The sequence below is a fragment of the Lissotriton vulgaris genome, chromosome 6 (assembly GCF_964263255.1).
Source record: "Lissotriton vulgaris chromosome 6, aLisVul1.2, whole genome shotgun sequence".
Taxonomy (NCBI): Eukaryota; Metazoa; Chordata; class Amphibia; order Caudata; family Salamandridae; genus Lissotriton; species Lissotriton vulgaris.
In genome coordinates this window covers 8,553,323-8,580,104 of record NC_141694.1, presented here as the reverse complement: position 1 = coordinate 8,580,104, position 26,782 = coordinate 8,553,323, and the positions used below count along the sequence as shown (strand labels likewise).

At 46.7% G+C, this 26,782-nt stretch overlaps 1 protein-coding gene across 2 annotated transcripts in view; it reads right to left on the bottom strand.

Annotated features, from left to right (window-relative positions):
* The window catches only part of KLHDC3 (kelch domain containing 3), a 249,559-nt gene that overhangs the window by 169,985 nt on the left and 52,792 nt on the right, over nt 1-26,782 (bottom strand). For both annotated transcript variants that reach the window (XM_086925829.1, XM_086925830.1), the window contains exons 3-4: nt 22,973-23,149; nt 17,843-17,958 (exon numbers count right to left, since the gene is read on the bottom strand). In XM_086925829.1, coding sequence (XP_086781955.1) covers nt 17,843-17,958; nt 22,973-23,149 — 293 coding nt within the window. The remainder of the gene's footprint in view (nt 1-17,842; nt 17,959-22,972; nt 23,150-26,782) is intronic.

Here is a 26,782-nt window from a genome sequence, read left to right as displayed (position 1 = left end):
ATTTCCAAGTGTTCATTGTTAAACATTGTAAATAGCTTTTTCAGTTCTTTGCAGCAGAATCCAGGGTGAGTAACGCTTCTAGCTCTGTTTGGCTTCGAAGCACTGCATGGATTCCATTCTCACTATTGGGAGTTTAGAAACCAGTAAACTCGACATCAGCTCTCCTGAAGTGTCCCTCTGGACTTAAAGGCAGACCATGCACCCACTGACTCTGTCCAATGCTCAAACATCATTGCTCCACAATCTGTTCTTTACAACAGCCTCTTTCTAGGGGTGCAAACAATCTGGAGCCCACGAAACAGCTGGACATGGCCATCAGCCAGAGATGTCATCGGCTCCCTTTGGACTTGAAACATTCCTAAAGCTGTTGCGTGTTTATCTAGGTTCCTGATCGATACTGTGACCTTATGCCCCTATTCGGCTAGAAATCCATTTATTCCCTATATTGGCATAACCGTTCAAGTGCGATTTTCTGAAAAGTCATCTCTGGCCTCACACGAACAGAGCCACATTCCAGCATAGTTCTCTCTGCCACTTCCTTTGCGACCAATTAGTGCAATGACAGAGCAGTAGTCACTATCTGATATTCCTAGATAACACTCCGAGTTCTTCAACAAGATAAAAACTCCGCAAACCTGGAAATCCCCGCTTGCTGTGTTTTGATTAGTAATGGAACTCTAATGAGCAACTGATAACTATCACTTCCTAGTGACATCTTTAATTGACGTCTTATGTCCAGCAAACTTGCGTCAAACCCGGCACCTGTCAGGTATAAATATTACCAACGTTGCCTTAAGCAATGGAGAGCTACTATTGCTGATGCCAGCTGCCTGCAAGACCCCGTGTTGGTAAATCTAGCACTCTGTCGCTGCAGCCTGCTGTCCCTGTGGTGGTGAAGCTGCTGATACCATTATCGCTGCTAAAGCGCGAACGATGGTACAGTACGCTTAGGAGCTGAACAGCCGTCCCTCTGCGAAGACATCCAGCAGATTCCAGCTGCCCGCGGACGCTGTCCCCCCTCCTTCCTCGACGCGCTGAAGAGACCCGCTGCCTTTCTCGTGCAGAGAAATCCAGCTCCGGCGTTTCCGGTCTACCCTTGCGGGTGACTGGGATATCGAGAGTGACCCCTGAAGGAGATACCAATCCTCCATCATTCTATTCAGAGGTATGGTGTTGACTAAACCCTTAGATGAGAATTCTTGAAACAAACCTTGGCAAAACCAACTTAACTTAAAGCTACTTACTTACTCCCCTTCCACGTGTTAGGCTTAGGTCAGGCACACTGGGGTAGGCTTAGTTAGAAGCACCAGTTGAGTATGTTAGCCTAATGTATATATGACTGTATATATGTTTTATTACTTTTAAACCATTGTATGGCTAAGAAACCATATCAATGCTTTTACAGTTCTATTTCGCAATCCTTATCTTACTGTACGTACTTTTTATAATAACAATTCTTGCAATTGTGGCAATACATTTCTCTTGTACGAGAAGAAAGATTGTTCAATAAATGTTAACCCTTTATTGACAAACGCCCGTCTCTCTATTCTCTACATCTCGTGAAAGTAAACTGCACTAGACTGACTGAGTGAAATACATGTCTATTGTTTCACACGACCCTAGAGATCGACTCTTGATCTGAGGAGCAAAGTTGTCATGTTGCACGGTTGTTGGAAAACTGAATCCCTTCTTGTCTGTGCCAGGGAAGCTGATCACTTCCTATGCAGAGAAGAAAGTTTCCAGTGACCTCTGAGCTAGTTGGTAACACAACCCAATTAAGTTTAGCATAGTCAGTGGAGGCCTGGAATATCCGCAGTTTCACGTCGATAGTACTGTTTATGTTATTCCAATGCGCAGGGCCTAGTGGGAAACTAGGAACTACACTACATGGCGCCCAAACGTTTGGTAAGGCGATTAACTAACGCAAGACAGTTAGAGTAACTCAGTTGTGCATATTTCACACAGACCCCTTTCTCCCGTAAATACTCCAATAGACGTCTGGAGTGGGTGAAAGGTTAAAATCCGCCCGAACTCAGTAGGAAGAGATTCCTATGTAAAGCTCTGGTTTATTCAACGTTGAAGGATACAGTGTTCCAAAATATTGTGCACCTAATCTTTGTCTCCTTGGAGACCTACTCTGCAAACCTTGCATTTTAACAAATGTCGGTAGAAAATAACGGAACCTCTGGGGCCGCAGTAGATGCGACTCAGCAAGGTCCCGAACAAGCAGACCCGGATGCTATTATCATCCCGGTCCACTTAAGAGAATCTATAACTTTAAAACTTATAGAGAACGGACTGACACCTCAAGGTGGTACAGTAATTTTCGTGATAGAGGCTCACGAGTATCGGCAGACAGAGGTATTCTATTCATGGATAAACTTTCCAGCGGTAAACGCTAGAACAAAAGAGTTTCACTATTACAAAATAGAGAAACCTCTGGAAGAGTACGCACCTTTCGAGGAGATTGAAATTCCACTTAAATTTCAAGAGCACCTGCTCTGGTTTAATGGCGCCCTAAAACACAATGATCACATTACCAGGCTCGGTCCACTAGGTAGACCAGGAGCCACGTGGCCGGTTCTAGCCAGCTACACACCACATTCTGACATTGTAAGAATGTCAAAGGAAGAGCTGTTAGTACAGCTAAACACATTAATAAAAATACATAGGCAATTAGTCCAATATGTAATGCGGACTGCAACAGTCCAGCCAGCTGTTAATACACCACAGCTGACCCCTCATCAGGGGAAATCAAATAAAATTACACCACAGAAGTGAAGTAGTGTGGCTCACTGGTTAGAGGCAGCAGACCCGAGAGCAGAGGACGGCCCGGGACCAGGGTTCGATTCCCGGCGCGGCAGGTTTCTGGACCAGGGTCAGCGGACTCGATAATTCTCTCGCCTCGGTGCCCACTCTGATCAGCGATCACACTCGGCAACTCTGGGCATTACCTTGCCTCATCTTCACTAACGGCCCCACCAGACCGCCGGGGATGCCTGGTCTCACCCTGTAGATACCCATTAAGGGACCATCTCTCAGGGAAGCCAGGAAGGGTTTCGCAGCTGTCGAAGCGCCTTGGGACCCTACGGGTAAGTAGTGCGCTATATAAATGCCAATACATTTACATTTACAGAACATACAGTCATGTCTTGGTAAAACACCCGTAAAACGGGAACAAATTCCTTTCTGGTTAGCACAGAAAATCACTCAAATAGAGGCAGTATTTCCTGATACTACCCCTATAGAGAAACACAGAATCTTGACCATCTGCCTTCCTATGGGAATCGCACCACACGTGGAGGACTGCGACACTTGGGGTACAGTCTTTGCTTCCATTTATACAAAAACACACGGTGTTCTGTCTATGGCGGTAATACCAGAAGTGCTAAAACAGATTCAGAATGAATACGGTCCAGAGCCCGCTTTAAATCTAGGTATGAAATTACTGAAAGACTTCAAGCAGGTCTCGGCTATATTATTAGCCAACATTAAAGGAGAAGCAGCATCTGTGGCGATTCACCAGAAGTTGAAGGAAACAGATATAAAAGATCCTGTTGAGCTTGCAAAAATCATAGAAAAATGCTATGAAGAATTAGGTAGAGACAGCTTGGGTGGGAAACCGGTAAAGCCCCAGCTGCTCGAAAATCCTGAAAAATTATTTATTAAAAATAATTTAAACACTCCTAAAAAGAGCTGGGATGGAAATAAACAATCCACTCCCAAGGAAAACGTTTTTCAGTCCAGAGGAAGGTCTCCTCGACGGAGGGAAAGAACTACGACTCGAGAACGCCAGTCTCCCCAGAGGGAGCCCTCTGAGAAAAGATATAACCTTAGAAATAGGGATAATCTGAAAAAACCTGATAGATATCAAAGTATTGATACACGTCCCTCTTGATCTCTTCCACAGAATTCGGAAAGAAGAGGACGGTCAGACCCAGGAGAGCACACCAAGTCCAAAGACAAGGAACCTGCTCAGAGTAAAAAATCTCAATTTCAGAAAAAGAAGGTAGCCAGTATTAGAGTAATCAACCATGCCGAGAATACTGAGGACACAGTTGAAAAACGGGGAGTGGGCATTGACAATGTTGGACAGTGCAGCAGAGATCAGTATAGCTCGCAAGATCTTGATGAGTCATCTGGAGACAGTGGACACGAATGAATACATTCAGGTTGAAACTGCCGACGCCAGACTTAGCGAGCCCCATAAAATATACGAAATAACATTGCGTATAGAGGGTGATAAGACTAGGAAAATAAGAGGTCTATTTTGGGATAAACTCTCAAAAGGCTATGATATTCTGTTAGCTGAAAAAGAATGGCCCCAGAGTTTGTCAGGGAGTGCCCTCGTGGCGAAGAAATGATTATGCCTGCCTTCTCGAATCACATTCCGATTCACAAAAAATATACATATGCAAGGAAATGGGCAGTAGCCCATGCGCCTGCATTATATAACAAGCATTTGCAATGCAATAGGTCTCGCATTATTTAAGTTTGAGCTATTAGCATTGTAAATGGCAATTGTTTTTTGCTTTGTGCTATAGTTATTTTTTTACATAAAAAGCTATATATAAAATATGTTTTATTAAAGTTATTTATGCAGTATCTAAATTTTGTTTGCATAAAAGAGTACAATAATATCTTAGTAAAAAAGTCAAATATTTTAATGGTAATTCACCAAATGTTCATTTATGTGTTGGTTTTGAAAATAGCTAAATTAATAGCTTTGTCATTTACAATGCCAATAGTTATAACTTTCGCAAATGTGACACCTATAGCATTTGTAATGCAACATTTGTATTTACGTGACTTAGATGTATTGATATTACAAATAACAATGGCTTTTAATTTTTTTTAATACTTAATAAAAGTGATTGTAATTTATAATGGCAATAGCTTAAACTTTTGTAAATAACTTTTGTGAAGATTATGTTCAGTGTATTTTATTGTAACGAAATCCAAGAACAGAAGTGAAATATTAACATCTTTTTGTGACATTTGTAATAAAGCTTGAAACATTGAGAGAACATATTTGTGCTGTGGTGGTGCTGAGTGATGCTGTGGTGCTGCTGAATGGGGCTGTGGTGGTGCTGAATGGGGCTGTGGTGATGCTGAGTGATGCTGTGGTGGTGCTGAGTGGTGCTATGGTGGTGCTGTGGTGGTGCTGTGGTGGTGCTGAGTGATGCTGTGGTGGTGCTGAGTGGTGCTGTGGTGGTTCTGAGTGGTGCTGTGGTGGTTCTGAGTGATAATGTGGTGGTGCTGAGTGACTGTACTCACTGTCACTCTGCACTCACTGTCACTCTGCACTCACTGTCACTCTGCACGCACTCTGCACTCACTGTCACTCTGCACGCACTCTGCACTCACTGTCACTGCACGCACTCTGCACTCACTGTCACTCTGCACTCACTGTCACTCTGCACGCACTCTGCACTCTGCACGCACTCTGCACTCACTGTTTATGCACGCACTCTGCACTCACTGTCACTCTGCACTCACTGTCACTCTGCACTCACTGTCACTCTGCACTCACTGTCACTCTGCACTCACTGTCACTCTGCACTCACTGTCACTCCGCACTCACTGTCACTCCGCACTCACTGTCACTCTGCACTCACTCTGCACTCACTCTGCACTCACTGTCACTCTGCACTCACTGTCACTCTGCACTCACTGTCACTCCGCACTCACTGTCACTCCGCACTCACTGTCACTCTGCACTCACTCTGCACTCACTGTCACTCTGCACGCACTCTGCACTCACTGTCACTCTGCACGCACTCTGCACTCACTGTCACTCTGCACACACTCTGCACTCACTGTCACTCTGCACGCACTCTGCACTCACTGTCACTCTGCACTCACTGTCACTCTGCACGCACTGTCACTCTGCACGCACTGTCACTCCGCACTCACTGTCACTCTGCACGCACTCTGCACTAACTGTCACTCTGCACGCACTGTCACTCCGCACTCACTGTCACTCTGCACGCACTCTGCACTCACTGTCACTCTGCACGCACTCTGCACTCACTGTCACTCTGCACTCACTGTCACTCTGCACTCACTGTCACTCTGCACTCACTGTCACTCTGCACGCACTGTCACTCTGCACTCACTGTCACTCTGCACTCACTGTCACTCTGCACGCACTCTGCACTCACTGTCACTCTGCACGCACTCTGCACTCACTGTCACTCTGCACGCACTCTGCACTCACTGTCACTCTGCACGCACTCTGCACTCACTGTTTCTGCACGCACTCTGCACTCACTGTCACTCTGCACTCACTGTCACTCTGCACTCACTGTCACTCTGCACTCACTGTCACTCTGCACTCACCCTGCACTCACTGTCACTCTGCACGCACCCTGCACTCACTGTCACTCTGCACGCACTCTGCACTCACTGTTTCTGCACGCACTCTGCACTCACTGTCACTCTGCACTCACTGTCACTCTGCACTCACTGTCACTCTGCACTCACTGTCACTCTGCACTCACTGTCACTGCACTCACTCTGCACTCACTGTCACTCTGCACTCACTCTGCATTCACTGTCACTCTGCACGCACTCTGCACTCACCCTGCACTCACTGTCACTCTGCACGCACTCTGCACTCACTGTCACTCTGCACGCACTCTGCACTCACTGTTTCTGAACGCACTCTGCACTCACTGTCACTCTGCACTCACTGTCACTCTGCACTCACTGTCACTCTGCACTCACTGTCACTCTGCACTCACTGTCACTCTGCACGCACTCTGCACTCTGCACACACTCTGCACTCTGCACACACTCTGCACTCACTGTTTCTGCACGCACTCTGCACTCACTGTCACTCTGCACTCACTGTCACTCTGCACTCACTGTCACTCTGCACTCACTGTCACTCCGCACTCACTGTCACTCCGCACTCACTGTCACTCTGCACTCACTCTGCACTCACTCTGCACTCACTGTTACTCTGCACGCACTCTGCACTCACTGTCACTCTGCACGCACTCTGCACTCACACATGCAACAGTAATGTAAAGCTCTCAATGGACCTTAATCGGAGCGCGTTTCTGATTTAAAAGGCTGGCATGAAATAAATTAAGCGCATGTAAATTAGAAAGGAAAAAAAAACGAAAAAGCTATTAATATTGGGATAGAGTTTACGACATGCAGAAACCACACAGATTAAAGATGCAATCTGGCTGGGGACAAATGCCCACAGGCAAGACAGCAAACTAGAGAGCGCTAGAGTAAGAGTCTTCAAGGAACAAGAGCGGACGCACCGTAATCTCTTGGTGCTCACAGCTGCTTGGAAACTGTAATCAACGAACACGGGGAAATTCTCCGCATCACTGCCTGTAATTCTCTCCCAGCCTTCCACCAGCCCATCCTCTATGCACGTATGCTCATGTTACGCTTAATAAAATATTGACCTTCTATTCAATAAAAAGTGGTGCTATGTCCTTTATACAGCCACTCCATGTAGGCTCTGCGTCCCCACGCTCCAAGAGAAGCAAGGCACAAAATGTGCACTGCATTCAGAAATAATTTTTTTTTAAACATGCCCTAGCTGCGTAGTTGAGGTTCATTTCCGTCATAATGAAAACAAAAAACCCAACATGAAGATAAATCCTTCAGAAAGAATAACCTTAGCAATTGTGTGCAAATGGTGTGTGATAATTAATAGGAAATGTAATATAATATTAGGAGTGTGCGATATTTGCGTAAATTCTTTTGCAAAAAATACATGGAATTCTTCAATAAGTACACGAAATAACAAAAAAACATCGGTCCAGCATTTGGCAGCTGTTTTGCCATGTACATCCTCGCATTCATTCTTGGATACAAGGACATATTTTGCACTAAGAAAAAGTCGCAAAATCACGCGTGCACGAACAGCATCTGCACACGTTCTCTTTGCAAACCTTGTTTCCTGTGTTTATGCCATGGGATATTGACCCGAACAGAAGCTTCTTTACTTGATCTGGTCACGGTGTAATCACGTAATTGCCATGATTTCATCACAAATGTAAAGCAAATGCCAGAAATTAACTGAGATTACACTGTGTAACAGAAATTTCACCAGGACATACATAAAACCACAGAATTAGCGATAGCATCATAAGCGTGTCCTTTCACTGCAATTGCTTAATCCTCTGCATGTACACGGAAATCATTTGTCAAATATCAGGAAATGTAATCAAATAATGGAACAAAACAATTAAATGGAAAGGATAGCAAGGGTTATGAAAACATGTTCTTTGCTCACATAGATTGATTATGCACTCAGCTGTCTGTTGTACGTGCACCACAATATGCTTACAACGTGTGCAGTCTCCGAAGCTGTACGTCGTTACCGAAAGCACAGTGACAGTCCAGTATGCAAATAAACACAGTGCTAGGTGCTTGTGTGCTGACAAAATGGCCGTCTCTTCATCGCGGGCGCACTCTGGAAGTCAGGCAGCCTTTGTTTGGACGTGGGCGGGGCTCGTCAAAGAAACAGGAAGTAACTGCCGAGGAGGACGTCCGAAACATGCAGGCTTCACGCTGAAGTCCCGGGGCGCTTCAGAGAGACCGGGCGAAAGAGCGAGGGCAGACTGCATGGTAACAGAGGCAACACGGGGCTCCCGAGTGGTGAGGAGACCCCTGCGGCGTGCCAAAAGACGGCCCAGGAACCTGCACACCGAGCCGGTAAGTGAGAGCTTGCAGGCGGGGCGGGGCGGGGGGATTGTCTGTGCGTGTACTCTCGTGTGTGGGCGGCGGCGGCTGGGGGGGCGGGGGCGGCGGCGGCTGGGGGGCGGCGGCGGCGGCGGGCGGGGGGGGGGGCCGCCTGGGGAGGTGTAGTGTGTGTCTGTATGTGTGCGCTAGTGTCTGCCTGCGTGTGCATGTGTTGTGAACAGCCTGCTCTGTGTGTGTGTGTGTAGGTGCGGCGGCGGCGGCGAAGGGGGGGGGAGGGAGGAGGTGTGGCTGTGACTGTGATGTGCGCGGCTGTGATGTGCGCATGCGTGAATGTTGACGCGCGTGCACGCAGCTCAATCCACGCTCGTCACAGTTTTGTGTCCCTCATTCCCCGGTGTCAGGCAGCTATAAGTCTCCGACCCTGGACGCATCCTTCGGATGCGAATTCCAGGGCGAGACCTAAAAATCATGTAGGATGGGATGAGGACTCAACTCCTCACAAAATCCAATTAAAAAGTGAACCGACTGCCCAACGGCAGTATCCCATAAAGCAAGAAGCTAAAAAACAAGTCAGGGAGATCTTAGATCAACTTGAGTACCAGGGGGTGATTGAAACATGCACCTCTCAAATGAACAATCCTTTGTTTCCTGTCTCCAAGCCAGACAATTCATATCGTCTAGTTTTGGACTACAGACATCTTAATACATGTTGCAAAACTTTTGCAGTACAAAACTCGCATAGTGCAGCCCTAATGAATAACATAGTTAGGAAAAAATACAAAACGACATTAGACATATCTAATGGTTTCTTTTGTCAAAACATTGCTCCGGAAAGCAGATATTTGACCGCTTTCTCCGCATTTGGGTCGCAGAAAAAATTCTGTCGACTCCCACAGGGGTTCAAGAACAGCCCAGGACTATTCTCAGCTAGGGTAACAGAGTTACTACAAATGTATGATGATGAGGCATTATCTTATGTCGATGACATCTATCTCACAGATGACAACTTGGATACTCACTTGAAAAGAGTGAACACCATTATACTTGGGTTCGCAGCAGAGGGTTACAAATTCAACTTTAAAAAGTCTCGAATTGCCCATCTGACAGTACTGTTTTTAGGGTACGAATTATCAAGTGAAGGGAAAAGCCTAGCGGACAACTTCTTAAAGAAGTGCGCTGTACTCCAAGCTCCAAAAACGCTGAAGAATTTACAATCCATACTAGGTTTTCTGAATTTCGGAAGAACTTACATCCTAAATTACGCAGAGAGGGTTAAACCTCTCTACGAACTAATAAAACCTGATTTTAAACAAATCAATTGGACTCAAAAACACACAGAAATTTTGAGATCACTGCAAACAGACATGTTAGCAAAAACAAAATTAGATACACGTGACAACACACGTGATCTTGTAATCCGAGTCATCCCAGGAAGATGCGGATTCACGTACCTAACCTCTAATGAGGGAGAAAAGGTACCAATTTCAATTAAATCACACTTGTACACACAAGTAGAAAGAACATTCAGTCACACAGAAAGAACTGTGAAAGCAGTGCAAATTGCATTAGCAAATGAAAGAGAACTAGCACATGGTAAAAGGATTAATATCCTCACAGCGGAATCCGCCTTCGAGGCGCTATTCAGCCCAGTAAACCTGCCTACAGTGTCACTGGATCCGAAATGGATACAGTGTATAGATTCTCTAGGAGTGGAAGATGTGAAATACTATTTCGCCCCGCAATTCGAAGAACTGAATGATTTAGAATATGAAGAAGAATATCCTCTGCCAATCGAAATTCTGCCTCTCCCACAATACGCCTGTATAATCTATACAGATAGCTTTGTACAGCATTTCAACGTAGAGAGCAAATCCTACGATGCAGCATGTGCGATCATTAAAGGTCGTTGGCTGTGCGGTAAATTCAGACCGAAAGTAACAAAAACTGAATCTGTAAGGGGATGCGGGGAGGAGGGAACTCTCATCCACACGTTATGGGAATGTCCACAAATCAGGGAATTATGGAGGCAGATTATGCGTACAGTCTCACAGGCCATCAATGTATCTGTCCTACCGGAACCTCGTAAGTGCCTGCTGAACATCTGGGACCCAACAGACCTAAACAGATATGGACAACTGTGGGTCACACTGGCAGTGACAGTGGCCAAACGAGACATTGTACAGAGGTGGGGCGCCCCGGAGTTGCCGACGGTGGCAGGGTGGATAAGAAACATGGACCTCCTCATGGTGAAGGAAAGAGCAGTGTATGTCTTAAGAGCTTGCCCCCGCAAGTGGAATCAGGTATGGACGCCATGGAACAAATATAGGGGCGAACCGTGTGAGGCTTTGCCAGATGGTGAGGACTCGGAATCAGAAGAGGACGAGGACTAGTGGCAGAGGATGTGCCAGCATAATGAGGAGGGGGGCCGGGAGGCGGCGGGTGCACACCACTAACGTAGGTGCCGTGCTAAATGGCTGAGCCTGTAGGACGCTGTATGTAGATGGACACACTCAATTGCACAACGATGACCATTGTTGGGTTTAATGTTTGTTTCTTTTTTCCTTTTCTTCTTTGTTTTCTCTAAGACCTCATATAGTTGATGTCGGACAAATGTATCAAAATTGCATTAACGGGGTATTCGTTATGGACAGGGGACAAAACTGGGCCATGATATGCAAATGCTTGCTTTATTCACTGTTCTGCTACTAGGCCGTCACCGAAACTGATAGTTACTGATGCAAAATGTGTTCAGTCTTTGCCCTCCTGAGGGCACGTACCACTGATATGTAACTGCAAATAACGAATGAAAGTATGAATATCTCTTTTGAACTCCTGACAATAAAGAATTTTCAAAAAAAAAAAAAAAAAAACTGAATCTGTAAGAAACTGTTCGGTTCAGAGAACTGAAATCAGATCTTTAAAGATGGCGCTCGAAAATGCAGAACGTGAATTCCCGACACTTATAGTGTGCGATTCTCATTTTTGCGTCAACTCTTACAACAATAAACTGCAGAGTTGGATCGAAAACGACTACAAAGATGACACAGGTGCCACAATAAAGCATAAATTGCTCTGGAACGAAGTAGCTCTTTTATACAAAGAACTACAAAAGACTCACGTGATTCACGCACAGAGTCTTCAACGTGATGGCGTTCACGTTGCAGGGAATTCATTGGCTAAAACAGCCACAGCGGAAGCAACTAACCCGGCTTCCGTAGCCACAAAAAAGCGTACAGATAAATACATAGACGGGGAAACCATGCTGGCAGTAAAAACTACCGTAAAAGGCGACTGTGCAGCACTACCCGTAAACTATCCACTCAATTATGCATACGTAATCGATGCAAACTCCGTTCCTTTTGCTCGAATCCCTGGAGTGGGGGACAGAGTAATTCCAAACAGGAGCAGGAGGGGCTTCCTCTTACTGGAAGCACACATGGGGTTGGGTCTGAGACACCAAACAATCAAAGCCTCTCTGAAAGAATTACAATCAGAGTACTGGTGGCCAGGAATGAGTATAGATATTCAATTTTTTGCTCAAAATTGTGAAAACTGCAACCGAGATCGCAGAAATGAACAGGCCAGTGTAGTTTCAGGATCCCTTCTAGACAGCATAAGGCGGTCTATCTGCGCAATCAAAGAAGAGAAGCGCGTCCCAGTGTACACCAGTAAGACTAAAAGCACTTAAAAAATGTGGCCCCAGCGCTCGGCTGACGCTAGAACGGTTATAAAAGATTTGCGAGTCTTTATCGGCACATACGCAATTACCACGTTCCATTCTGACCAGGGTCCTGCTTTCAGCTCTCGAGCCTATAAGGAGGCCATGGCCAGCATGGGAATTGGGTTGCGGTATTCTTGTCCGTCGCACCCCGAAGGGAACAGTGTGGTAGAAAGAAAAAACCGTGACATAAAGCAATCTATAACAGCGAAGGTATTAGGTTCAGGCGCTGGGTGGGTCAAACATTTAATAAGTGTCCAGACTAGTCTTAATAACATGCCAAGAAATTCTCTAAAAGGTTTCAGCCCATACGAACTATTGTTCGGAATTAGAATGCGCGTTCAGGACCTCGATAGTCAGATGTCAGTGGTACAAGAAGAAACAACGCACTTTGATGTAAAGGATCGTTTGGCTGTTTTACAGGAACTGAATGAAACAAGAAAATCATTAAGCAACATAAAGTTAAAGCAACAGCCAAGTACCACTGACGAGGCACCACCAGCAACAGCCCCAGCAAGGCCTGTCTGGATTCCAAAGATTGGGGATCTAGTCAGAGAAAAGATAGCGGTTAAGAAGGAATTTGGGCCTTCTTACAGAAAAGCAGTACCTGTCTTGGCAGTCACCGGAACAAGATCAGTTGTGCTACCGCCCCTTGCTGGTAAAAAGGAGAACAGAGTCGTGTCCATCGATCTGGTAAAACCACAAGCATGTGGCCTATAATCAACAGTAGGCCCAGTGGACTCCCAAAAAACAACAGAATACCCAAACTTGCAACAATCCAAGAGGTTCAAACTGAAAGACTAATCACATTCGATCAGCCTGCAGTGCACAATGAAGGACTATGCAATAATGCCATGGAACTCGTGCCTCTTGAGACACAGATTGAAACAGTTCGTCAAGAAACAACACCAGTCTACACTAATGTGGCATCAGAAAATGCTACCGAAAGACAGATTGAAAGAACAATCCCATCAATTGACAGAACTGCCTCTGGTTATTTCATCAACTTCGACAACTTCTCTGAAGATCAAAACGACCCCGAAGTGATGCCAGAAACAAAAAAGACTTTTAAAGAAAAAGCAACGGAACTCTTTCATCAATTGAAGAAAATCTACCTTGTTTCCCCTTGGCTAGAGTTCTGGTTCGGTCTAGGTGTATTTTTCCTCCTGCTTTGGCTCATCATGGTACTGTGTTTGGGAAAATTCATTGAGGGAAAATATATTACAATGGACACAGCAAGTCAGAACATCAACCTAGTCCTGAAACCACACAGATCATCCCAAGTGAAGAAAAGAGAACTGTCAACAGTAAATGTCACAGCAATTCCAATACCTGGTGGGGTAGTATGGGAGAAAACAGACTATGAATATATGGTCCGGTCGAAATCCTGAAGTATCCTCATCAACTGAAGGTTTCCTTAAGTGACTTTGTAAAACCAAGTACATTCTCTGATGATTGGGACTTACAGTATTAATGACATGATGTCTGATTTAGTAATGTCAGCTAGATTCACAGATCATGATTATTTACAAGGTTCATCTAGTTATGAGCAATTATTCTGTTACACCCACTATGGGGATCATTACTTGCATAAATCTGCACAGCCTAGAAATGTTTTTATGTATAATCAATGGGAACATTGTGCTACACCACCTAAAAGCAGTTCTAAAGCATTTTTTGAGAAATTCAAATACTTCTCAGGGTTTAAAACCAGTGATGCAGAAACGTTTTATTACAAACGGTTAGATAAAACAGGAATGAAAACAATGCTGACAAATTCTAAATTGATATATTCAGAAGCATTTTATGACAAAATGATGACATTTGGTTTTGATTATTGGAAAAAGAATATTGAAACGAAAACAATTTGGGGTACAAAAGATTGGCAGGTGCAAGGCATTGAAGCCCTATTTAGAACCTGCATGATACCAGAACAAATGTTGTTTTTAAATGACACAATACACCAAACATCTTGTCTTGGCCTAGCTAAGATCAAAGACCTTAAAACACCGTCTATACCAAAGCCAATACCTGAAAATGTAACCGCAGATATTGAGTTAGGCGTGTCACAAATTTTACATTTTAACAGATCACATCCTGATTGGAAAAAATGGTTAATCTGGCCTACAGACACAAATAGCTGTCAAGATAGATTCCTGAATAAAACACAGGGGTTAAAAATGACCAGATTAGACTCAAGATACTCCCAGAGACAACATCCAGGGATTATAACAACATAAAGATGTTGTGGCCTCGTGCCAGGGAAAAGTTATCTAGTAGAAGTAACATCCATGGTCAAATGCTGTATGCAAGCATTGTTTCCGAGTGGGCCTGCAGACATAGTGACTCCCATCTGGCCTCGTCTGAATCTCTATTCTATACGAATTGATACATTAAGCAAAATGAATTCTGTACTTTTACAGACAACAGTGCCTATAACGTCATCTAAAGAGACGTATGATCTTCTAGTTGCAAGGACAGCTACTGAAGTTCATGACCTTTTATCAACAAATTGCCCCCGTGCATTTCGTAGAAATGTTAAGCCAACTCCTTAACATGTCTAGTGCAACAAGCATCCCAGGCATATTTAAGACAGTCTTTACGGGACTGCTAACACCCTTCCAGGCAATTTTGGGAATCGTTCCTAATTTTGTGCACTCTGTTTTTGGAGGGATACCATTATTTTTGGGACTTGTAGCAGGGATTCTATTTTTGACCCTCCTGCTTCGTTATGGCAAGCCTCGGCTCAGACATAGCTCCCATGGGAATGGAAGAGACAATCCTAGCAATGCGCTACCGGGACAGGATAACTAACGTCCTTGGATTGGCCAGGTTGAGAGATCTAAACATGACCTGGTTCCTTTCATTCAGACTGATATGGCAAAATTGCATTTTACCTGTGCTACGGTGTATGCTTTGCGGCGATGAATGCGTGTTGGACATCTGTCTTTCACTTCCATCAGCAGTACCAATGGACGTCGATACTTTGCTCAGTCCAATAACGGCTCACGCATTGTGTTGTCCCCAGCGGCTACCAATCCTGATGACGGCATTCGTGGAGACTCCTGTGCTACAGCCAAGTGGTAACAGTGGAGCAAGTGACAAAAGCAACATCACCCAGGTACGGCCTTCTGTGAGCATTGCTGCTTCTGCCTTCGATGACAGCAATCATTCTCACACCTGCCAAGTTACAGCGCTATCTAATTTGGTTGAACTGTCACCTGAATTTGTAGACCAATTCTTTGAGAGCCTGTCTGATACGATGTTCTCACCCGTAGAGAAACTTTTTAAGAAGCTTTCCGACACACAGCGTTCCCATGAACTCTGAATTCGGCCTTCAGTTTTGATCAACAAAAACTGCTAAAAGCTTTGGAATTCTATTTTCCCGGTCAAGCAATAATTCTTTTGATTTGGACAATTTTTCTAATATTGATTTTTTGGCACGAACAATTCTTTGCTTAACGTAAAAACTATTCTTAGAGAACAGAAGCTTCACACTTCTATTTCTAAACACATCTAGAGACATAACAACATTACACCAGCCTCTAGCACACATGTTATTACAATGCATTTTTATGTGATGATTTATCTCGCTTTTCTTATGTCAGAGATACTTCATGTGTAATTCTTTTTGCATAATCGTTCATTGATTTCATATGCAATAATTTTTTGAATGATTTCTATGCTTCAAGAAAACGTACAGTACCTGAATTTCATGTATTACAAGTACGCCTATTTCGAATGCATTTATGTATTTGGGGTGGGCAATGTTACACATGCATCAAATTGCTTTAGTTTTAGTAATTTTGATGGACATTAACCCGTGGAGTGGGTGTTGCGTGTTTATCTAGGTTCCTGATCGATACTGTGACCTTATGCCCCTATTCGGCTATAAATCCATTTATTCCCTATATTGGCATAACCGTTCAAGTGAGATTTTCTGAAAAGTCATCTCTGGCCTCACACGAACAGAGCCACATTCCAGCATAGTTCTCTCTGCCACTTCCTTTGCGACCAATTAGTGCAATGACAGAGCAGTAGTCACTATCTGATATTCCTAGATAACACTCCGAGTTCTTCAACAAGATAAAAACTCCGCAAACCTGGAAATCCCCGCTTGCTGTGTTTTGATTAGTAATGGAACTCTAATGAGCAACTGATAACTATCACTTCCTAGTGACATCTTTAATTGACGTCTTATGTCCAGCAAACTTGCGTCAAACCCGGCACCTGTCAGGTATAAATATTACCAACGTTGCCTTAAGCAATGGAGAGCTACTGTTGCTGATGCCAGCTGCCTGCAAGACCCGTGTTGGTAAATCTAGCACTCTGTCGCTGCAGCCTGCTGTCCCTGTGGTGGTGAAGCTGCTGATACCATTATCGCTGCTAAAGCGCGAACGATGGTACAGTACGCTTAGGAGCTGAACAGCCGTTCCTCTGCGAAGACATCCAGCAGATTCCAGCTGCCCGCGGACGCTGTCCCCCCTCCTTCCTCGACGCGCTGAAGAGACCCGCTGCCTTTCTCGTGCAGAGAAATCCAGCTCCGGCGTTTCCGGTCTACCCTTGCGGGTGACTGGGATATCGAGAGTGACCCCTGAAGGAGATACCAATCCTCCATCATTCTATTCAGAGGTATGGTGTTGACTAAACCCTTACACGAGAATTCTTGAAACAAACCTTGGCAAAACCAACTTAACTTAAAGCTACTTACTTACTCCCCTTCCACGTGTTAGGCTTAGGTCAGGCACACTGGGGTAGGCTTAGTTAGAAGCCCCAGTTGAGTATGTTAGCCTAATGTATATATGACTGTATATATGTTTTATTACTTTTAAACCATTGTATGGCTAAGAAACCATATCAATGCTTTTACAGTTCTATTTCGCAATCCTTATCTTACTGTACGTACTTTTTATAATAACAATTCTTGCAATTGTGGCAATACATTTCTCTTGTACGAGAAGAAAGATTGTTCAATAAATGTTAACCCTTTATTGACAAACGCCCGTCTCTCTATTCTCTACATCTCGTGAAAGTAAACTGCACTAGACTGACTGAGTGAAATACATGTCTATTGTTTCACACGACCCTAGAGATCGACTCTTGATCTGAGGAGCAAAGTTGTCATGTTGCACGGTTGTTGGAAAACTGAATCCCTTCTTGTCTGTGCCAGGGAAGCTGATCACTTCCTATGCAGAGAAGAAAGTTTCCAGTGACCTCTGAGCTAGTTGGTAACACAACCCAATTAAGTTTAGCATAGTCAGTGGAGGCCTGGAATATCCGCAGTTCCACGTCGATACTACTGTTTATGTTATTCCAATGCGCAGGGCCTAGTGGGAAACTAGGAACTACACTACAAAGCTTCTGCCAGGCGGAACTTAGGGAGGGAACAGGTCAGAAACAGACGGGCTACTCCTCACATCCTAAGTTACTACTCCCACAAACACCTACCAGCTGTTCATAACCTCCGAAGATGTACATGTTCTTCCCCAGAACACAGGCTGAGTGCCCATCTCTTGCTCCAGGAATTGTGCCCGTCACCTTCGGCGTGGACCACTTCTGAGTGCCTGAGATAGAAAGAAACACACACACAAAAAGAAAGGTGAACAGTTGAGCTTAGATGCCGGCAGAGCACGTTCTGAATGTCACTTATGGCTCCTCAGGCCCAGGTGAAAGTCTGACACAAAGAGCATTAAGAGAGCCCCAGCCTCATCCCACCAGCCATCAAAGGAAGAGTTCCGATAAGAGAGCCCCAGCCTCATCCCACTAGCCGTCAAAGGAAGAGTTCCGAGTGAGCTCCTTACTGTCATGCCTCGAGCCTCCTACGACACTGTCCCTTTAAGAAATGGGCAATTTAAATCACAATGCACCAAGGAGCGACGCTTCACGTTCTTGCGTCAAGCTCCATTTGTTTCCGGATCCGTCTTGCTCCTGTTTGCCTGACTTCCGCCTTGTTTTGGATCTTCCTGTTTGTTATACCGTCGAGAGCGTTCCCGGCGCCTATGTTCCAGATTGCTGTGGGTTCTCGGTAATCTCCGTGAGCCTCTCTTTCCCTCGCCCTTGAGTTCCGCCCGGCGGCCGGGTTTTACTCCGCCATCTGGCTGGGCTCAGCCTTGTGTTTCTTTTTGATGCACTGCTCTGCCTGACAGCCGGGCCAGTTCTCCGCTGTCCGGCCGGGCTTAATACTGACACCGCCTCCCTGGGATTCCTCTACCCGGCAGCCGGGCTTGGTCTCCGCTGCCTGGTTGGGTTCTTTACATTTCCCTTTAGATAGTTAGTTAGTTCCTTTCCTTCTAATCCAATATTCGTCCCCTTCTGTTATTCTGACCCTCCCCTTTTTGTTATGAACATCCCCTTACTGGATTCTGATCTTGGGATTCAGCTGCGTGTATTTGGTGAGATTCTTGCGTGGACCAGAGTGGGTGCAGCTTCATCTACACTACAGGGAATCATGGTAACAGCGCTTTTGCGCTACTTCTTTATATTATGCTTAGAACGTATCATACAGAAGACTGATTACATGTTTTTGGTTTCATAGAAGGTCATACAATCTGACAGAGAAGTGGCAATAGGTTTATTGCATACCATCATTTAGTGGATGTTTCTTCAAGTCTTCTACACGCAACTAACTAAGAAGTGTAACAAGTAGACTATATTATTCCTACTAGCAGTAAGTCCAAAGTTACTCACTAATGCATTATGTCATCTTTGCCACAGCTCCAGATGAAGTTCCCTAAATAAGACTCTTCATGTTTTATTCAGCGACAAGTTAGAAAAAACCTTGGGTATGTTATGTTTCTGTACATAAAGGTATCCGAGTGATTTAAGGTTTAGTGTTGTCCTTAGATAGATTATTACTTACCTTTTGTTGCAGCCCACCTGTTGACCAGTTCCCCCATTTGAAGTACCACGCATCCAGCCTGAAGATCACCATCAAGCACATTTCTTCCCCCAACTTTCCTTGTTTTGTCTCCCTGTTTTCCCCTGGCGTGTCTCTCGTACTCTAGTGTTTGATAGAGTCGGAAGGCCATAGGGGAAGGCTGTGGAATATCTTCGGATTCCTGACGCTCCTGTGGAACCTACCTGCAATCCTTACACTTACCTTAAGTCCTGAGGCCTCTGAAGTCAACACCCTAACAGTGCATCCTCAACGTCTTAGAAGCAAGAACCCCACAAGGGCTTTATATACATATCTAAGAGGCAAGCAACTTACGTGAGTATCCGAGGGTCGTAGACCTTGAGCGGCAAATGGCAGCTTGTAGACTACCCACTTTCTGATAGGATGCCAGTGCAATTGTTTCAACATGGGGGCAGAAGGAGACAGTGCTGGAAGGTTCTAGGTGAACCGTGAGGCTGTGTTCTGCACAACTTGCAGCAAAGTGTTGTTTGCGGCTACCAGTAAAGCATTCCCATAGTCCCCAGATGACTATAAGAGCCTGGACGAGGGTTTTTCAGGTGGTGGATGGGATTCAGGGTAAAGCCTTCCTTAGGAGCCTCATTGAGGCAAAAGAAATGCTGCACGTGGAGTTTACTCAGTCTCTCATGGACAGCGTGACGAACAGTTCCAAGCGGTTGACGTGGACACTTCTTTGACGAGGTAGCTACAGACTCTGGGCTGTGATGTCATTGAGGACAGCCGACTCGATCTATGCCCATGGTGATGGTGACTTGCGGAACTGGGCATGCGGAACTGAGTATGCGAAGGGCCTGCCCGGCACATATTGTTGCTGTTCGACCACTGCAGAGGGCGATGGTTTCTGCCCTTCACCATCACTAGATCCTCCAACGAATCCTCCACTTGCACTGCTGGTTGAGAGGCATTCCTGAAGCGGGTGCATATGTAGTTTGGCGGGGGCACTATGACAATGCACGAGGCCATCATTCCCAAAAGACTCATCATGCAAACTGCAAGTGGATGGAGTGGCTGAAAGAGAGGGAGTTTCTGCTGGAATGAGTGCACCCTCCGGGGCTGGGAAAGGCTCCGCCCACCACAGAGTTGAGCACCGGCCATAGAAAGGGCTGAATCGGAGAGGGCTCCAAGTATGACTGAGAGCCCCAGGCTGTGCAGCAGGGAGGCTGCAGTCCGGGTTAGGCATTGTCTGCTTGAGACAATCTTCAAGGTAGGGGGAAGACAGGAGCTCCTCCCCTCCTGAGATGAGCAGCTACCAATGCTAAAACTCTTGGTAGAGACCCTTGGGGCAGTGGCTTTGGGGGCAGAAGCTCCCTTCTTTGTGCTGCCACGCTCTGGGAACCATTCCCTCTGAAAGATCCTCTTGTGAAACTCCTGCCACCCTGTGGGTATTTACCCTGTTACTGCCACACAGGGGAAGTGGGCTTGGAGCCGTCTCTGGACTGTGGCCTACGAGAGGATCCACCTACCTGAAGGAACCTGGTAAGCACCCATCGCTGCGCCCCTCTTCCTAGCAGTACGGACAACTAAGGAGTCCAGTGCCAGGACACCGGACACAGAGCAGGTCAGAGGGCACCTGCTTATATGCACCAGCACCTTGAAGATCTCAGGGACAGATTCACCTTGAGCATCAAGAGGTACTGGACGGAGCACTCAGTCTTTGAGGGAGCTTCTACTAGGCAGTCCTTTTTCTTGAGGGCACTGTAGATCTCTAACTTATGGTAGGTAACCGCACCTTGAATGTCATACACCGTGGAGTCATCCTGGTGGGGAGGCCATGACTGGGAAATGGTTTAGGACAGAGTCTCTATATCGTAATCCTCTCACGGATTCCCCGGATGTGCATGCGTAGACTGGGGCTAATTCCTCAACCAGGAATAAGGGCTGGGCCTGCCAGGACAGGAGACCCCCATGGTAATGGCAAAGAAGGCGAGGGAAGTGGAGGTGACAGTGGAGGAGGAGCAGAGGCTTTGTCTTTAGGCCTCTTGGCAGGCACAAAGAGTTACAGGTGTGTCCAATGGCAGGGTGTTTTCGGAAGCAAGGCTGCGTATCTTTGGCAGGGTCTTCTCGGAGACACAAGTCTTGCCTGTGCGAGGGTGGATGATGACCCTTCTCTGCCTTTCATCGAGCTCCTGCTGCAGCCGCTCAAGGATGCAGCGCTCCTCGACATCGAGAGCGGGTCTTGGAACTGAAGTTGGTCTCTACGCAGACGGTGCTTTATACCTAAAAGATGTAGCCGGCTTCAATGGTTTGGCACAGACGGGTCCCCTCGGGCTCATGGCCCTAGGAAGGGTCTTTTCTCAGCTCCAAGGCCTTGCTTCGCTGTCAACCAGAGATGCAGGGCAGTGGTGTACCGGAAGATGGTGGCAGCTTTGGTACAGGGCTTGACGCCCAACCCCCAGTGGGGCGGCACTCAGCTCTGATGTGGTTCCATTTGTGAGTTTTGAGGGAATCCACACTACTCACGTAGGTGTGGTCTTGAGGCGTAAACCGGAGCCGAGCAAGATAGACAGCCTCCTCAGGAGCACCCTATTCTTCCTCCGTGAGTTCATATTCTCCTGACTCCGAGTCATCTGAGTCGATGAAATGAGGACTTGGCTGGTGTGCTGGGAGATCGGGGAACTCGCCCAATGCTTCAGTCTCGGTGCTGAGGAGATCGGCTTCGCTGACGAGATCTGGCATCTCTACAGAGGGTTTAGCCATCCTGCTGCGGGCCCACCATCAGTCTCAGCGCTGGTGAAGAGTCCTCTTACTCTGAACAACAGTTACAGCAGCTCTCGTTGTGGTCAGGAACAAGGCACAGAGTGCAGGCAGCATGGACGTCGGTCCAGGGGTATTTAGAGTGGCAATGAGGGCATCTTTTGAAGGGTTTGTTCCTTTACCCCAGGCACTCAGTCTCCAAAGGATAGTCCGGAGCATGTGGTGGCCAGAAGGGCCAAGAGGGCAGAAAGGCTTAGAGAGGCCAAAAGCTCGCACAAGACATTTTGGGAAGCGCACAAAGCAGATATTCTCCAGACAGGCAGACCTGTAGTTGAGGTGGATGGAAGGTATCAGGGCAGACCAGGGACACCTTCTCAGGATGTTCAGAGATGAAGCTCAATGTGGTGGGACAGGAGGTGCAGGTTCCGAACCAGATGCATGCTCTTTGGCATAGCTGACCTTTTGCTTAAGAAGGTGGAAGCTGGGAGTAAGGACGGCTGACAAGGAACATGAGGTGCAGCTTCTGAGGAGGCGCAGACCTGAAGCTTGGGAAGATGGAGGGTGTCAGTAAAGGTAGCGGACAAGAAAAGATCTTGTGGACAGGCAAACCAGAAGCACTACATGGTGTAAATTCGTAAAACAGACAGAGACAAAGGACATTAATGCCAAGATTAGGAGTAGGTCACAACGGAAAGCAGCACTTGACGCAACAGGTAAATACACTTATGCCAAGATGGGTATTGACTGGGTGTGGTGCAAATTTCGATTTAATTTTAAAGGCTGGAATGAGGCATACATTTGAAATCTATTTTCAGAGCACACAATTATACATTTTCTCTTTTTTCATTCGTTTTTCTCCGCACAGATTTCTTAAGGGGGAAAATTACAAGTATTGACTATTACCACAGACAGTAAATGGCCCACTCAGCAGCTGCGGTGGCTAGAAGAAAAGGTGAGAGAAAGGGACTCACCAACATCAAAGGCATAAAGTACGTTGCAGGCACCCTCGGTGTCGTTGCGTCCGCCCCAGATGTAGATTGTGTCATCGATCAGCACTGCTGTGTGTCCGTACCTCATATAGGGAACTTCACGCACATGACCCCCACTTGGGCAACGCACAGGAGGAAGCGTCGTCCAACGAAGAGACACTGTCATGGGACATTCAAGGACAGATTAGAAAAGCCTTTTCGTATCCAATAGGACTGCTAAACATTCAATGCTGCAATGAATACAAGTGGCAGGGCTGGAAATAGCACAGAAACCAGAACCACGTGTAGAAGAGCAAACTATGTGGCCGAGAGCACAGACAGCGATCTAAGCAAAGTGAGAGGCGCTAGCATCTCGGTTGTATGGGCTCACGCGTGCCGGTACCCCCTCCGCTATGGGCTCAAGCGCGCCGGTACCCCCTCCGCTATGGGCTCAAGCGCGCCGGTACCCCCTCCGCTATGGGCTCACGCGCGCCGGTACCCCCTCCGCTATGGGCTCACGCGCGCCGGTACCCCCTCCGCTATGGGCTCACGCGTGCCGGTACCCCCTCCGCTATGGGCTCACGCGTGCCGGTACCCCCTCCGCTATGGGCTCACGCGCGCCGGTGCCGGTACACTGTGTGAAGAGAAGCTTGCTCTGCTGATGAATGTACTGAGCCTGCTCCCTACACTCTGCATGAAAGGGAAGCTTACACTGCTGATGAATGTACTGAGCCTGCTTGCTACAATCTGTGTGAAAGGGAAGCTTGCACTGCTGATGAATGTACTGAGCCTGCTCGTTACACTGGGCGTGAAAGGGAAGCTTGCACTGCTCATGAATGTACTGAGCATACTCGCTACACTCTGCGTGAAAGGGAAGCTTGCACTGCTCATGAATGTACTGAGCATACTCGCTACACTCTGCGTGAAAGGGAAGCTTGCACTGCTTGTGATGCTAAACCTGCTCACTACACTCTGCGTGAAAGAGAAGCTTGCACTGCTGATGAAAGTACTGAGCCTTCTCGCTACAAACTGTGTCAAAGTGAAGCTTGCACTGCTGATAAATGTACTGAGCCTGCTCGTTACACTCTGCGTGAAAGGGAAGCTTGCACTGCTTGTGACGCTAAACCTGCTCGCTACACTCTGCGTGAAAGAGAAGCTTGCACTGCTGATGAATGTACTGAGCCTGCTCGCTACAATCTGTGTGAAAGGGAAGCTTGCACTGCTGATGAATGTACTGAGCCTGCTCGCTACACTCTGCGTGAAAGGGAAGCTTGCACTGCTGATGAATGTACTAAGCCTACTCGCTACATTCTGCGTGAAAGGGAAGCTTGCACTGCTCATGAATGTACTGAGCCTGCTCGCTACACTCTGTGTGAAAGGGAAGCTTGCACTGCTGATGAATGTACTGAGCCTGCTCGCTCCACAGTGTTAAAGAAAAGCTTGCACTGCCGATGAATGTACTGAGCCTGCTCGCTACACTCTGTGTGAAAGGGAAGCTTGCACTGCTCATGAATGTACTGAGCCTGCTCGCTACACTGTGCGTGAAAGAGAAGCTTGCACTGCTGATGAATGTACTGAGCCTGCTCTCGCTACACTGTGTTAAAGAGAAGCTTGCACTGCCGATGAATGTACTGAGCCTGCTCGATACACTCTGTGTGAAAGAGAAGCTTGCACCGCTGATGAATGAGCTGAGCCTGCTCGCTACACTCTGCGTGAAAGGGAAGCTTACACTGCTGATGAATGAACTGAGCATATTCTCTACACTCTGCGTGAAAGGGAAGCTTGCACTGCTCATGAATGTACTGAGCCTGCTCGCTACACTCTGCGTGAAAGAGAAGCTTGCACTGCCGATGAATGTACTGAGCCTGCTCACTACACTCTGCGTGAAAGGGAAGCTTGCACTGCTTATGAATGTACTGAGCCTGCTCGCTACACTCTGCGTGAAAGGGAAGCTTGCACCGCTGATGAATGTACTGAGGCTGCTCGCTACACTCTGCGTGAAAGGGAAGCTTGCACCGCTTGTGATGCTGATCCTGCCTGATACACTCTCTGTGGAAGGGAAGCTTGCACTGCTGATGAATGTACCGAGCCTTCTTGCTACACTCTGTGTAATAGAAAAGCTTGCACTGCTGATGAATGTACTGAGCCTGCTCGCTACACTCTGCGTGAAAGGGAAGCTAGCACTGCTTGTGATGCGGATCCTGTTCACTACACTCTCCGTGGAGGGAAGCTTGCACTGCTGATGAATGAGCTGAGCCTGCTCGTTACACTCTGTATGAAAGGGAAGCTTGCACTGCTGACGAATGTACTGAGCCTACTCGCTACATTCTGCGTGAAAGGGAAGCTTGCACTGCTCATGAATGTACTGAGCCTGCTCGCTACACTCTGCGTATAAGAGAAGCTTGCACTGCTGATGAATGTACTGAGCCTGCTCGCTACACTCTGCGTATAAGAGAAGCTTGCACTGCTGATGAATGTACTGAGCCTGCTCACTACACTCTGCGTGAAAGGGAAGCTTGCACCGCTTGTGATGCTGATTCTGCCTGATACACTCTCTGTGGAAGGGAAGCTTGCACTGCTGATGATTGAGCTGAGCCTGATTGCTACACTCTGCTTGAAAGGGAAGCTTGCACTGCTGATGATTGAGCTGAGCCTGATTGCTACACTCTGCGTGAAAGTGAAGTTTGCACCACTGATGAATGTATTGAGCCTGATCACTACACAGTGTGAAAGAGAAGCTTGCACTGCTGATAAATGAGCTGAGCCTATTCTCTACACTCTCTGTGGAAGGGAAGCTTGCACCACTGATGAATGTCAAGCGCTCTGAGACCTTCGGGTGATATATGCGCTATACAAGTAAAATAAATACTGAGCCTGCTCGCTACACAGTGTTAAAGAAAAGCTTGCACTGCCGATGAATGTACTGAGCCTGCTCGCTACACTCTGCGTGAAAGGGACGCTAGCACTGCTTGTGATGCGGATCCTGTTCACTACACTCTCCGTGGAGGGAAGCGTGCACTGCTGACGAATGTACTGAGCCTGCTGGCTACACTCTGCGTGAAAGGGAAGCTTGCACTGCTGATGAATGTACTGAGCCTGCTCGTTACACTCTGTATGAAAGGGAAGCTTGCACTGCTGACGAATGTACTGAGCCTACTCGCTACATTCTGCGTGAAAGGGAAGCTTGCACTGCTCATGAATGTACTGAGCCTGCTCGCTACACTCTGCGTGAAAGGGAAGCTTGCACCGCTTGTGATGCTGATCCTGCCTGATACACTCTCTGTGGAAGGGAAGCTTGCACTGCTGATGAATGTACCGAGCCTTCTTGCTACACTCTGTGTAATAGAAAAGCTTGCACTGCTGATGAATGTACTGAGCCTGCTCGCTACACTCTGCGTGAAAGGGAAGCTAGCACTGCTTGTGATGCGGATCCTGTTCACTACACTCTCCGTGGAGGGAAGCTTGCACTGCTGATGAATGAGCTGAGCCTGCTCGTTACACTCTGTATGAAAGGGAAGCTTGCACTGCTGACGAATGTACTGAGCCTACTCGCTACATTCTGCGTGAAAGGGAAGCTTGCACTGCTCATGAATGTACTGAGCCTGCTCGCTACACTCTGCGTATAAGAGAAGCTTGCACTGCTGATGAATGTACTGAGCCTGCTCGCTACACTCTGCGTATAAGAGAAGCTTGCACTGCTGATGAATGTACTGAGCCTGCTCACTACACTCTGCGTGAAAGGGAAGCTTGCACCGCTTGTGATGCTGATTCTGCCTGATACACTCTCTGTGGAAGGGAAGCTTGCACTGCTGA